General features: G+C 41.5%; 2 protein-coding genes across 3 annotated transcripts; one reads left to right on the top strand and one right to left on the bottom strand.

Moving 5' to 3' along the window:
* The first annotated feature begins 115 nt into the window (after positions 1-115).
* On the top strand, positions 116-7,691 carry rpn2 (ribophorin II). 2 transcript variants are annotated; one of them, XM_019267329.2, is made up of 18 exons: positions 116-240; positions 529-719; positions 810-905; positions 1,007-1,182; positions 1,274-1,349; positions 1,470-1,604; positions 1,683-1,859; positions 1,959-2,077; positions 2,327-2,432; positions 2,553-2,644; positions 2,742-2,856; positions 2,989-3,183; positions 3,507-3,593; positions 3,675-3,770; positions 4,213-4,288; positions 5,717-5,846; positions 6,397-6,493; positions 6,984-7,691. In XM_019267329.2, the coding sequence occupies exons 1-17, from the start codon at positions 228-230 to the stop codon at positions 6,446-6,448; spliced, it is 1,932 nt and encodes a 643-aa protein (XP_019122874.1). In that variant the 5' UTR covers positions 116-227; the 3' UTR covers positions 6,449-6,493; positions 6,984-7,691. The 2 variants fall into 2 exon arrangements, with proteins under 2 accessions (XP_019122874.1, XP_010751136.1); XM_010752834.3 differs by lacking the exon at positions 6,397-6,493.
* A 2,054-nt stretch (positions 7,692-9,745) lies between these two features.
* Positions 9,746-12,099, bottom strand: ghrh (growth hormone releasing hormone). The gene is made up of 6 exons (XM_019267271.2): positions 11,855-12,099; positions 11,543-11,633; positions 10,713-10,817; positions 10,273-10,377; positions 10,037-10,162; positions 9,746-9,892 (listed from the first exon to the last, which is right to left on the bottom strand). The coding sequence occupies exons 2-6, from the start codon at positions 11,617-11,619 to the stop codon at positions 9,880-9,882; spliced, it is 426 nt and encodes a 141-aa protein (XP_019122816.1). The 5' UTR covers positions 11,620-11,633; positions 11,855-12,099; the 3' UTR covers positions 9,746-9,879.
* Positions 12,100-12,295: the final 196 nt, after the last annotated feature.

Raw genomic sequence — 12,295 nt, 5'->3', positions numbered from 1 at the left:
ATAAATAAAACACGTTATTCTAAATTCTTCTAATTGTGGTCACGTGATTGTTATTAAATCGTGATTATCCTTCTCGCTTGAATTTAGTGTGTACGTGTCCTTGTTAAAAAAAAACGCTTTTATTTTGAAATCTCAAAGCGGATGTTACATCCTATGACAGCTCGGCTCTCTCTGAGACACCGGAAGCAATCGTCGGTTTTTGGTGACGCTGCATTAGACTGCAAGACATGGACCGGTCGAGTAAGTGAATGACTTGTCTGTTTTTTTTAATATAACGATAGATGTGCATGTTTTCTGTGTGTTTTCTGTGTTATATGCTGATAAGGAGTGGACATATTTCAAAATTATTGAAAGAAAAACGCCAGACGGCGCGTGCGGGTTGCTGCTTCCTACTTAGGTCAGCTAGCTCGCGCTTCATTGTAAGTAACCTGCAGTGAAGCGGTAACCTGCAGGTTACAGATCTGTCGTCACAACACACAGTGGCTTATTAAAAATATGCGTGTGCTTCGTTATTATCTGTGTCCGCAGGGCTGCTCGGGTTCCTCCTCATCGGCCTGGCTCTCGCTGGAGCACAGGCGCTCACACCGACGCATTACCTCTCCCTGTCGGACGTGGGTCGACTTCAGAACCTCCTGAGCCAACAATACACCGACCTGGAGTCCGCATATTACTCTGTTGTTGGTCTGACCAAGCTTGGGGCAACTGTTCCCGATCACAAGGTAAGAAGAATCACTTTGTAATTAATGTTCCAGAAAAGTGGAGATCAAGTATTGTTCCTCAATGTTCTTAAATCTGTGTGTTTCTTTCAGGGTGTGTGCCAGTTCGTCAAATCCCAGCTCGACCCCACTAGTGTTGACTCTCTCTTCTTTGCTGCTGAGACCAGTCAGGCCATTTCAGGATGTGAGGTATGAGAATCTTGTTTTTATTTACTTTGGCCTTCTTATTTGAACATGGCAAAGTGCACACGAGTGCCAAACTTGAGCGTTTCTTCGTTTCTGCGCCACAGATCCCCGTGTCCAATGAAACCCGCGACATCCTCCTGGCAGCCGTCAGCGAAGATTCCACCATGACTCAGATTCATCGGGCCGTGAGCGCCATCAGCTCTCTGGGGCTTCCTCTGGCTTCCCAGGAAGTTGTAGGTGCCTTGACAGGTCGCATCAACAAGGAAGACAATGTTATGGCGTAAGTTGTTTGTTTTTTGTGTTTTCCTGCAGCGCTCCCGAACAATTGATTTGAGCTGTTTTAATTAATAGTGTGTGTTCTCTTTGGACAGTATCACTTCAGCTCTGCTGACAGCAGCCCGCCTGTCCCAGCAGGCAGAACTTGGGGGAATACTGGAGGAGATTGAGGTGAGCTCTTTAACTTCCACCAGGTGGTGCTGTGTCGGTGTTCTCTGACTCAGAGCAAGACACACAGGACTCTTAATTATGTAATTAGGTGCAGAGATTTTGAGCACATCTCCCTTTCAGGATCTGACCGCTCGTCTGGATGATCTTGGTGGCATCTACCTTCAGTTTGAGGAGGGACTCGAGGCGACTGCCATGTTTGTGACTGCTGCGTACTCCCTGTCAGATCACGTGGACATGGAGCCCCCTCTGAAGGAGGTATGATCGCTGTCCTTATGTCAGGTGTTCTTTCAGTTGTGTCCGTCTGAAACTGATGGAAATATGCTCCCTCCGCAGGACCAAGTCATCCAGCTGGTGAACTCCATCTTCAGCAAGAAATCCTGGGACTCTCTCTCTGAGGCCTTCAGCGTGGCGAGCGCCGCCTCTGCTCTCTCCAGCAACCGCTTCCACGTACCAGTCGTCGTCAGTGCTCAAGGCCCAGCCACAGTGTCCCACAGCCAGCCCACCCTGCAGGTACAGATCTCAACACAGCTTCGCTCCTCTGCATGTTTTTTTTTTTTTTTTTTTTTTAAATCTGCTCATATTGATGCAGTATCTCTGTCTGATTCACAGCTCCTTGTTACTGATGTCATGTCTCAACCTCTGGTCTCAGCCAACGTGCTCGTGGAATCTGCGTTCGCAGTGGCCTCTAAGAGCGTCATTCTCAGCCAGGCACCATTCACGCTGAATGAGTATGTGTCACGTTATTTACCCCCATTCAATGACCCCAAAAGCTGAAAGCAGTGTACACACATGACTTTTGATGACCTCGTAGATCAACCCACAAAATAAAGATTATTTCAACTTTGTTTATTTTTGCGTAAATAAATAAAAAAGGCTAAAATAAATGTGTAATATATAAATCTGTCTATAACTGAGTTGTGGGGCTTTTTGTATGCATGCTTTTGATACATTATCCTCTTTTCTTTCTTGATTTTCAGTGGCGTCTTTGAACTGAACTTCATGTCTAGCCAGCCAGCCAGTGGATATTACCAGTTTACCGTGGCAGTGACTGGAGATAGCCGCCTGGTTGCCAATCATGTCGAGGTGAGGTGACAGTAACAACAGTAATAATGCTGATTACAGACGTAAGACATGGTGGCTGGAGCCTGTCCTTATGGTGGTGCTGTTGACGTGACTTTGTGTTGTGCTTTTGTCCACCTGTAGCTGAAAGTGAAGGTGTCCACTGAGGTGGCTGTCACTAACATGGACCTCTCTGTGGTGGATAAGGAACAGAGCATACGCACAAAGACCAGCAGGTTAGGCGACCGATGAGTGAAGCCGTTCTCTCTGAGCCTTGAGCAGCATGATGATAGAAATCTAAATTATTTTCTCTTCTTTTTTTTTATGACCCAGGGTGGACTATCCTTCCAAAGCCAAGATCCCCTTTACCGCAGACAGCCACCTGAACTTTGCCATGTCCTTCCAACTGGTCGACATCAACACTGGAGTGGAGCTTACCCCTCACCAGGTATGTAATCACAAAATCATCAGCATACAACAGTTAGATTGTACATCTGGTTGACCAGAATGAAAACGGCCAACAACTGTGACCATTTAGGAAAAATTGAGCTCTGTTTAAAATGTATTTTCTCTTTCACAGACTTTTGTCCGCCTGCACAATCAGAAAACTGGCCAAGAGGTCGTGTTTGTGGCTGAACCCGACAGCAAGAATCTGTACAAGTTTGAGTTGGACACAGCAGAACGCAAGTCAGAGTTTGACTCCATCTCTGGCACCTATTCACTTTATCTCATCGTTGGGGACGCCACCTTGGAGAATCCCATCTTGTGGAATGTGGTAAGTGTCTGTTCAGAGTAGGGTTGTCTGTTTAAAACGATACAGTCTAAGTTAATTATACATTCGATAGTACTGAAGTCATAAAAAACAGATCTACAATCAGAACGACACCATCTGCAATTGATTAACTATTGGACAATCTCCACATCGCTCTCTTTCTCTTGTGTCTGCTGATTTTTATTTAATTTTTAAATCTAATAATGTATCAAGGTTTAAAATCCTGGCATTGTGACCGCCTCAGTTCAGGCTCCGTGGTGGTTAATGAAGATTATTTACAGATGTAACAAGCACATCATGCTCTAAACTTGAGATCTTTTTAAAAGGCTGACGTTGTTCTGAAGTTTGTGGATGAGGAGGCCCCAGCTACTATTCAGCCCAAGACTCTTTATGTCCCCAAACCAGAGATCCAGGTAACACACATGTTCTCCTTATTAATAAGAGAGAAATGAGGTCTCAGTGTAGCAGCTTAAATTGTGCTCTTGTCTCTGCAGCACTTATTCAGAGAACCAGAGAAGAAGCCTCCCACGGTGGTTTCCAACACCTTCACTGCACTTATCCTGTCTCCCTTCCTGCTGCTGCTCATCCTGGTAAGATCGCAAACTGTTGTGCTCAACCATGTTATTTATGGAAACCTTTATCTTAGTTAAAGACTCGCCTAAAACAAACCTGCTTCCATTATTAATCAAAAGCTTTTTTTTTTTTTAAATTGAACATTCAGCTTTGTTGTTATTGTTGTATGCACAGTGTTCTATTTTCCCCCCAGAACAGCTCTTCAGTAGGAAGCCTTCATACACAGTGAATGAGGCTCCAGTACTGCATGATTATAATGCTGGTTTTAATTTGAAATCACAAAGGCTGTGATGTATGTGTTTTTTTTTTTCCTGGCATTTTCACTGCTGAGTAATAGTTATTGTTGCAGTGGATCAGTGCATTGTGTGTTAGGTAGTAAACAATTTTTCAGCCCTTTTGTGTGCAGCTCTCGCAGAGGATGAAAATGTCATTGTCTTTAATTCCCCCTCTCGTCTGTAGTGGTTTAAGCTCGGCGCCAACATCTCCAACTTCAGCTTCTCTCCCAGCACCATTCTGTTCCACGTAGGACACGCAGGTGAGTCGCACACTGACAAATACGATTGTTTTACAGCCTCTTTGTCTGCTGCCCTTCAAGATGTTAAGTAAATGGACTAATGACCCCAGTGTGACGTTAAATGTTATCAGAATTCATCTCAGCGATGCATTATTCATGACATTCCACACACAGAAATCTGTCGCCAACCACAACATCTCTTTAACATGAAGTTAGTTGAACAGTAGAAAAAAAAAAAAATGTTCTAGAGTTAAAAGTTCAAATGAATTACTTCATCTGTGAGACTAAGGAGTTAAGGACTGAGCCTTAAAGAATGCACTGAATGTCACTGAAAGATGAGGACATGCGTCAATAGAAACTCTTCCTGTTGGCATTCTTCATTTACAGGTAGATAAAATCCAATTCCATTTTTCTTCCCAATCAAACCCACGACTGTCCTTTCATTACGCACACAAACCAGCAGACCATCAGCCCCCTGTTACGTAACAGCGGTGACGCACTGTGACAATCCAGCACAGAGCAGGAGAGGACTGAAAACAGAACTCCATGTACCAAGAGACAGTGACAGTTAAAGCACCTCAAACAACAATGGGTTTGACAAAACACTCGATGCGCAGTGAGTCAGAGAAAAAACAAGACACATCTCAGAAATAGAAACAAATGAAAGCAGGGAGAGTTAATGGGTCGTTTCTTTTTCAGTAGAACAGTTCTGATTAGAATAAGTTTCTCTTTCAACTTTATGATGAGCCGGAAGTATTTTTTGACAGACACGTCATGAGCTGTTACTTCAGTACACCGTTAGAACAAATCTGACTGGAACCAGTACAGAAAAGGACCAGAGAGCATTTAATAGCATGTTTCATGTTAATATATAAAAAGTTATTTCTCACATACAGATGGTTATTTTGAGTAGTAGAGTGTAATTTGAAATTTAGTTTGAGTAGTTTATTACTGTAGCCACCCATAAGACAATGCACCACCACAAGTCACTTCTCCACCTGTGGGAACAAAGAACATCACTCTCATAGACCGTGACAGCGTCTTTTTCATGTCGTTCATTGATTCTGTGTTTTTATGCACCTCCTTTAAAGTGTTTAATATCTTTGCTGGCAGAAGATTTTTCCAGAGATGTCTCTTGAGCTTACTTGGCACCACTTTGATATTTTTCCCCCCGCAGATGATTGGTCAGCTAAAAGCGGTGAGCCAAGTGGCTCTCAGCGTACAGACTTTCGACTGACTTTGGAAACACATGATAAAATTTGTAGTGTATATACGAGGTGTCACATTATTTTAAATGTACAATAAAGAAAATGAAAGTAAATCTTGTGGCAACTTTAACACAACCCACTCACTAACGCACAGCTTGTTATGACATTATATATCCTAATATTCACAGGTCTGTTGTTTTGGACTTGAATGTTCGAGCCTACTTTTTTTGTTTCATTTCAGCCATGCTGGGCCTGATGTACGTCTACTGGACCCATCTGAACATGTTCCAGACCCTGAAGTACCTGGCGATTATCGGCGGTGTAACTTTCCTCGCCGGGAACCGCATGCTGGCCCAGAAAGCAGTGAAGAGGTACGTCTCCGGTTGGGTGCCCGGCATAAATGGTTTCCTGGAGAGTCCTTAATCCCAAAGAGCTAGCTCCCCCTAGCCCCCAAGCCCGTTTTTAAGAGGACGAGGCCTCTTGGTAGTTCTTAAACCAGAGGAAGAGTGCCTATTCCACATGAGTAGCTCCTCCAGAGGCTGATCTCTCTGCCAGGAGGAGAGCTCGTGCCTCCTTGGACCAGGAGAGAAGCGTGGCAGGGAGATCTTCAAGAGTGATGATCTGAGGGGACGATTTCTTCCCCATCAATATGTAGAGCCCTCAAAGAGACGGAGTGAGCAATTTTAGCATGTGTCACTGACTCACGACATCACTCTGTAATTGTTCACATTTACTTTTCGCTTTCGCAACAGCCCCGTTTAACCCTTTTTTAATCTTAAGTAGAAGATTGCAATTAATGACGTATTTCCAGTGAAGACTCTTGATTTATTTTCTTCCTGCTAGTTTCTGTCTCCTTGCAGCTGGTGCCTGTCTTTTTAACCCCTTTATCCACACCTCGCTGTCTCTTTACTCCTCTTTCAGGATTGCAGCAGAGCAAAGTAGTAGGTTGGCAAAGTATAGGAGCCTACGATAGAGCCCCCATTTGTAACAAATGAGTCGGTCGTGCTTCCAGGCTGAAGTAAGGGCATCCCTCATAGACTACATCCATAGTGCATTTCCATAATGGCTGGTAGCGTGCATGGCTGTGTGGCGCTCACTCATTCTAACTCCCCGAGTGGTCACGTGTATTTGCCGCCCTCCCTCTCCTCCCCCCTGCCTCACGCTCATCACTCACCATGATCATTGCAGCCATAGCCATACCAGCACTTCGGTAGTCCCTCCATTGTGGTCTAACACCCACGCGTTCTGGTTGTGCCATCACGTTTGAGTGACATGTTTTGTGTTCACGAGTCAAGGTATGCCTCGTCCAGATCTTAGACATGTTGTCATGAGAGTTTCCCCTCCTGTGTTCTTGCCACAATAACGTCCTGTTTGTTCTGGAAAGGTTGCACATTAGAATGCATGACGGACCCTTCACATGACCTGTCAAAGATCAGGTGTTTGAATGAAGTCACAAATCTTCCGTTTGTTCTAACTAATGTTTGTCTTTTTTTTTTTCTGTTCCACAGAATTGAGAAAAAATAAGGGCGAAAAATTAAAAGAAGACACTGACGAAGCTCGAATATTCATTTTTAAAATTTTTTTTGGTTTCCAAGGAGTCATTCAACGATGCATCAAATCAGACTTTAAACATGACGTGGCAGTTCAAGAATCCAATCGACAGTTTAAAACATGCAGTTTGTCTGTGTCTTGCCAAATGGAAGAAATCCAAATATCACAGCGTCTGCGAGGACACGAACGCTCACTGACTCGTACTGAGTGAGGGCTGTAAAGCTACTGATCATTGCACTTCATCTTCCTGTTAGATTTGTTTTCTTATTGTCCAACACGCCGATGTTTTCTCAGTGAGCTGGGTGTTTTTTTTTTTTTTATTCGTGGTTTTTTGATGGATTTTATTTGTTTTGTGGTTTTCTTTTCTTTTTTTGTACATTCCTCTCTTGTCGCTCAGTGCCCATTTCACCTCGTAACAGAAGCTGTTGGTCAGCATGTCTCCGCTGATTTAAAAACCATTGGCAGAAGCACTGATACTTTGATCATTACTAACTATGCCGGTGTGTTTGCCTGTTTGGTGCATCAGATGTGAAGGAGGTAAGAGTCCTCCTGTTTGATACATGGTTAGCGTCCCCTAGATAAAATTGTTAATAATAAAATATGGGCAAATTGAGGATGTGATGTTTTTTGTAATGAAGGGGAGGAAATAAAGAATTGGAGGTGAATCTAACTGTCTTGTTTTTCTTTAGAAGAGAATCTTTCACAAGGTGGATTAGCTCTTACATGTTTTTGGGGATTGAAACAGTAATGGTTGAGTGGAAAACAGAGCTTGTGGAGAGTTATGAGAAAACCTCCTACTAAAAAGGCTGTAACTTTGAAACAGACACTTGATTTGTATAAACCAGACACTGCTGAAGCCCCGCAATATAAAGAAGAGTCTATGGCCAGTAAGGAGCGACATGGAGCAACCAGTGACCCAACATACAGTACATACATTCGTGCGTATCCATACTTATGCTGGCTCTCTGCTTAGAGGTTGAATAAGGTACAATTACAGAATATTAAAACATAGCTGTAGCAGTAAAATTTATGATTGTAGTAAACTCAGAAAAGGTGTGTTTTATTGCTTATGAATATGACTTGTCATCTGTAAGAGCAGGAAGGGGGTATTTCTTCTTTAAAGGTCCAGTGTGTAGGATTAAGGAGGATCCAGTGTTGTAGTTATGGATTGCAGGCACCTCGCCTCACCCATTTAATTATTAGTCCATTTTGAGCTACTGTAGAAACATGCTGCGTCGACACAGCAGACTGTGGAACAGAACCTGGAGCGACTGATCAATCAATCAAACAGGTGCCATGAAACTAACAGCAGAGTGAGAGAAATATTAAACACTGTAAGCTCTCAGAAAACAGTTTGAGGTATGAAGCTCTAGAAAACATATTTCCTAAGTTGGTGTCTTACTGTGAGTGGTACTGTGAAGCTGTAAATTTATTCATCGTGAGAGATTCCTGTATTTTTTTTCTTTTTGTCTGAGCTATTTTTACTGTTTTGAAGGGGGTGGAGCTCAGCTGAAAAAAGTGATGTCATCTACTCCCATGAACCAATCAGGACTGCACACATTGAATGATTCAAATTGTGCAACAAAACTGCTTCCACACTGTGCCGATGAACCCTAGCTCAGTTTTTGATATTTTGAAACAATTAATAAATACTACTAAAGATGTAAAATACTCTTTACATTAATACATATATTGTTGGACAATTATTACTGTCTTAATGTCTAAGAGGCATTTTAGCTGGTTGAGGTGGGAATCATTTTAAATGCTCTACTATATATTATGATTCAGTATGTGTCAATAAATTGTGATTAGTTATTTATTTAATTATATAGTCTTGCTCTACATGTATTGTGTATAAGATCTACCCAGTAATATCTGTTGTGGTATACAATGTCATGCCTTTAATCAGAGGCCCCAGTAAAGCAAGCTAAGTTTTAATGGTGTAATTTTGTACAAGTAGAGTAAAAAAGAGAAATCTCTTGACCTAATACAGTAGGCCCAGAGGTCTGTGACTTTACTGATACGAAGGCTGAACAAAACAGGACAGAGAGAAGTTTTGCCAGGTGTATGTCCTGGAGTAACCTGAACACCTGGCAGCTGTTTACACCATTTTGGGTGAATGAAAGTTAAAGGATGGGCAGGACTTATGTCGTTGACGTATAACAGTGAAAAGTATAAAAGGAGATGCTTTGAGACTGGAAAACAGTCTTTCCGTGGATGACTTTGTTTGTCTGTCAAGATAATGAAAGCTCTATCTGCTGCCAGCTTTGATGAATCCCGCCTGTTATTCGTTTCACCTGAAGAATAATACTATTTGACATCACATAATAATAATTAATTAATTATTAATTAAGACAAGTTGAAAACAATCTTTTGTTTGAGACAGCTTTTGACAGAGATCCAAAACTGTATAGATTGATTTAGTGTTGTAAATATATACTGTATATATAATATATTTGCCTCTGAAGGGTGAAGCAGAAGTATTAACTTTCACATTTTGTACTGCTTATTTAGGCATATGAGTCTTAGAGTCTTGACTTAAAAATTACATGCTGTTCATAATTTCATTAATACCATTCCTCAATATCGGTATATCAGAGGCCACTCGAGCAAAGGTTATCATCGTATCTGTTAAAGCAAGACCACACAGTGTAACTTAAAGTTGCTCAGTGCCCTTTTTTTCACATTAATTAGCTGGTCTGTAGGTTTTCTTCACAGCTTTAATGGCAATACAAAAATGACATTATATTATCTGTTCTGTATCATCTGTAGAGAACAGATTGGAGGTATAAGAAAACAAGCAGTGATGGCAATGAATAGTGCAGCGGCAAGGAGCCTTCATTTGTCCATCAATCAACTCAGCAGTCTGTGAAGAGGAAAGACTCGGGTTAGTGTTATGTCATGTCATTGACACTCAATGAGTCAGGTTTGTATATCTAAATGTATCCATCAGAACTAGGAGCTCCCTGCTGTGCATGTGGGTGTGTGTTTATGTGTGGTACTTATTTACCTGGGCCTCATGATGTTCCCATGCACTCCTCTGTATCTCTGATTGCTCTGGATGGATGTAACCTCATCTTTATACGTCCCTTCATATATATCTGACTGTCGTTTCACATAGCTCTCACTGTCGTCTCTGTGGAAGCAAAACATTCATTTATGTTGGATTATGTATGTTCCTGTTGGTAATCTGCAAACACACAGCATTTGTTATTGAGGTTACATCACTCCTCTTGTGCTACCTACCCCAGCCGCTTGCCCATGATCGTCTGCAGGAACTTCCTGGCAGAGATTTGGCCCAGGACTTTTCTGTAACTGTTTGTAAAGATGGCATCAGCGTGGCGTCCTGTGCTGAAATCAGAAAGTGGAGCGTTAGTTACAGATATCCTTCGAGTTTTGGAATTACTGCTTAACAAACGAGCTAAAAAACAATTAAAAAACAATCAGCATTAGAGGTGAACTGACCCTTTAAGCCGTCTTGTAGATTATTATTTTATTTTTTTATATATATGTTTATTGTTTTCAAAAACACGCAAATAGAACATGAACAGAATCAGCTCATTTAGTATGTAAATAATAAAAGGTCACAGGTATTCCGTATTGACACACTAGTCTTTTCTTTGGAGCATTTGCAGAACAGGGTCCCACATTTTTTTGAACGTCTTGTAGATTATTAACAAACTGACCGTAACTCTGCTCGCTCACTGGGGGGACTCGTCTCTTCCTCTAACTGCTCTGCTGGATTCTTGATAGAGGATGTCATCAGGATGGATGTATCCCTCTGACCGAACCTGAGAAACATCCACATCGGCTAAATAAATGTAGAGTGTTGTGTTTGAATAGCTCCACACACATGAAAGCACACTGATGTGAATGTATTCTGTATTCAGACTGAGTTGTGTTGGTGATTTTTTTTTTAATTAAATCTGCAAAAATGAAATGTTAAAACACACATGATATATTCTGTATATATTCTGCTGCTTTGTGAGAGGACACTGTGATTAAGGTGCTGCGCCGATGTAACATGGTGACTAAGGCAGACATCTTGACCCTTTTTAGCATAACAAGTGCAGAGGGCACAGCTTTGACATGCAAAGTAAATGGTGAAAGGTTTAAAACATCATATGCTCTGTGCATGGATATGGCCATCCACTTGAATCAGTGTTGTGCATCTTATTACACATGTCCATTATCTGCTTGTAAATATGAAGACAACTTGATGTTTTTTCATTTCACTTGTGAAGCTCTCTAAACATTTCAGTTGTTCTCCGAAGCTTAGCAACATCTAATGATACAGAAAATCTATGCAGTGTATTTTGTGTGCTTTTATTATTTATCATTTGTCAGGATATAATACCTTCCATCCACTTTTTCAGCGTTTTTGCTGCCGTCATCAGGTGTCTACAAATCACTGAGCTGAGTGGACTGGTCACAAAGGATTGAGATAACTTTAAAAATAGCCCGCAGTGTAAATGAAGACAACATGAAGTGTTTCAGTAAACGTGTTCGGACTCACCTGATGGATGGGTAGAGCGGGGAGCCTGATAGAGACATGACCAGGCAACAAAACAGCAGCAGTGCAGATTTCTCCATCCTCACAGCTTGTTCTGGAGAAGAACGGACAGCCAGAATAAATGACAAGGGTAGAAATTACATTGAAGGAAAAAAAAAAAAGCTGAAACCACAGTTCCCCTCAACAAGCCTCATCACTCTGCAGAAGGCACTGAAGTTGCAGCAGGCACAGATGTATGGAAAACATGAACATATAAAATGTTTTTTGTTTTAAAAAAAATGTAAATTACATTTACACATGTGGTATAAGAGTTACCTTGATATTTAGGGTGAATTCTGAGCGTCTCTTCAGTTCCTCTTTATTTGGAGCCCTCCACTCCTCTCATCATCTCTCACTGCCGGGAAAACAAGAACAAAAGAAACAGTACTGTTTGTTATCCCTGCATCCATGGTCAGTTTATACTGAACCTGTGGCTCCCAGTCACTCCCACATCTCTCTCTCTCTCTCTCTCTCTCTCTCTCTCTCTCTCTCTCTGCACTGAGCTATCTGCTTGCTCTCTCCTTTGCTTTATTAGAGTCACCATTAATTTAACACAGAAATGCCAAAAATGACAACAAATGGTTAGTATGTTACTGCATGTTACACCAATAAAAGAAAAACAAATGATTGTAAGCAAACAATTCAAAACAAATCTATATGATAGGATGAGATATGATTTAAAGTAGAGAACATTAAATGTGATGTGATTTTTTTTAG

The sequence above is a fragment of the Larimichthys crocea genome, chromosome I (genome assembly GCF_000972845.2).
Source record: "Larimichthys crocea isolate SSNF chromosome I, L_crocea_2.0, whole genome shotgun sequence".
NCBI lineage: Eukaryota > Metazoa > Chordata > Actinopteri > Sciaenidae > Larimichthys > Larimichthys crocea.
This window is presented reverse-complemented; position numbering and strand designations above follow the sequence as displayed.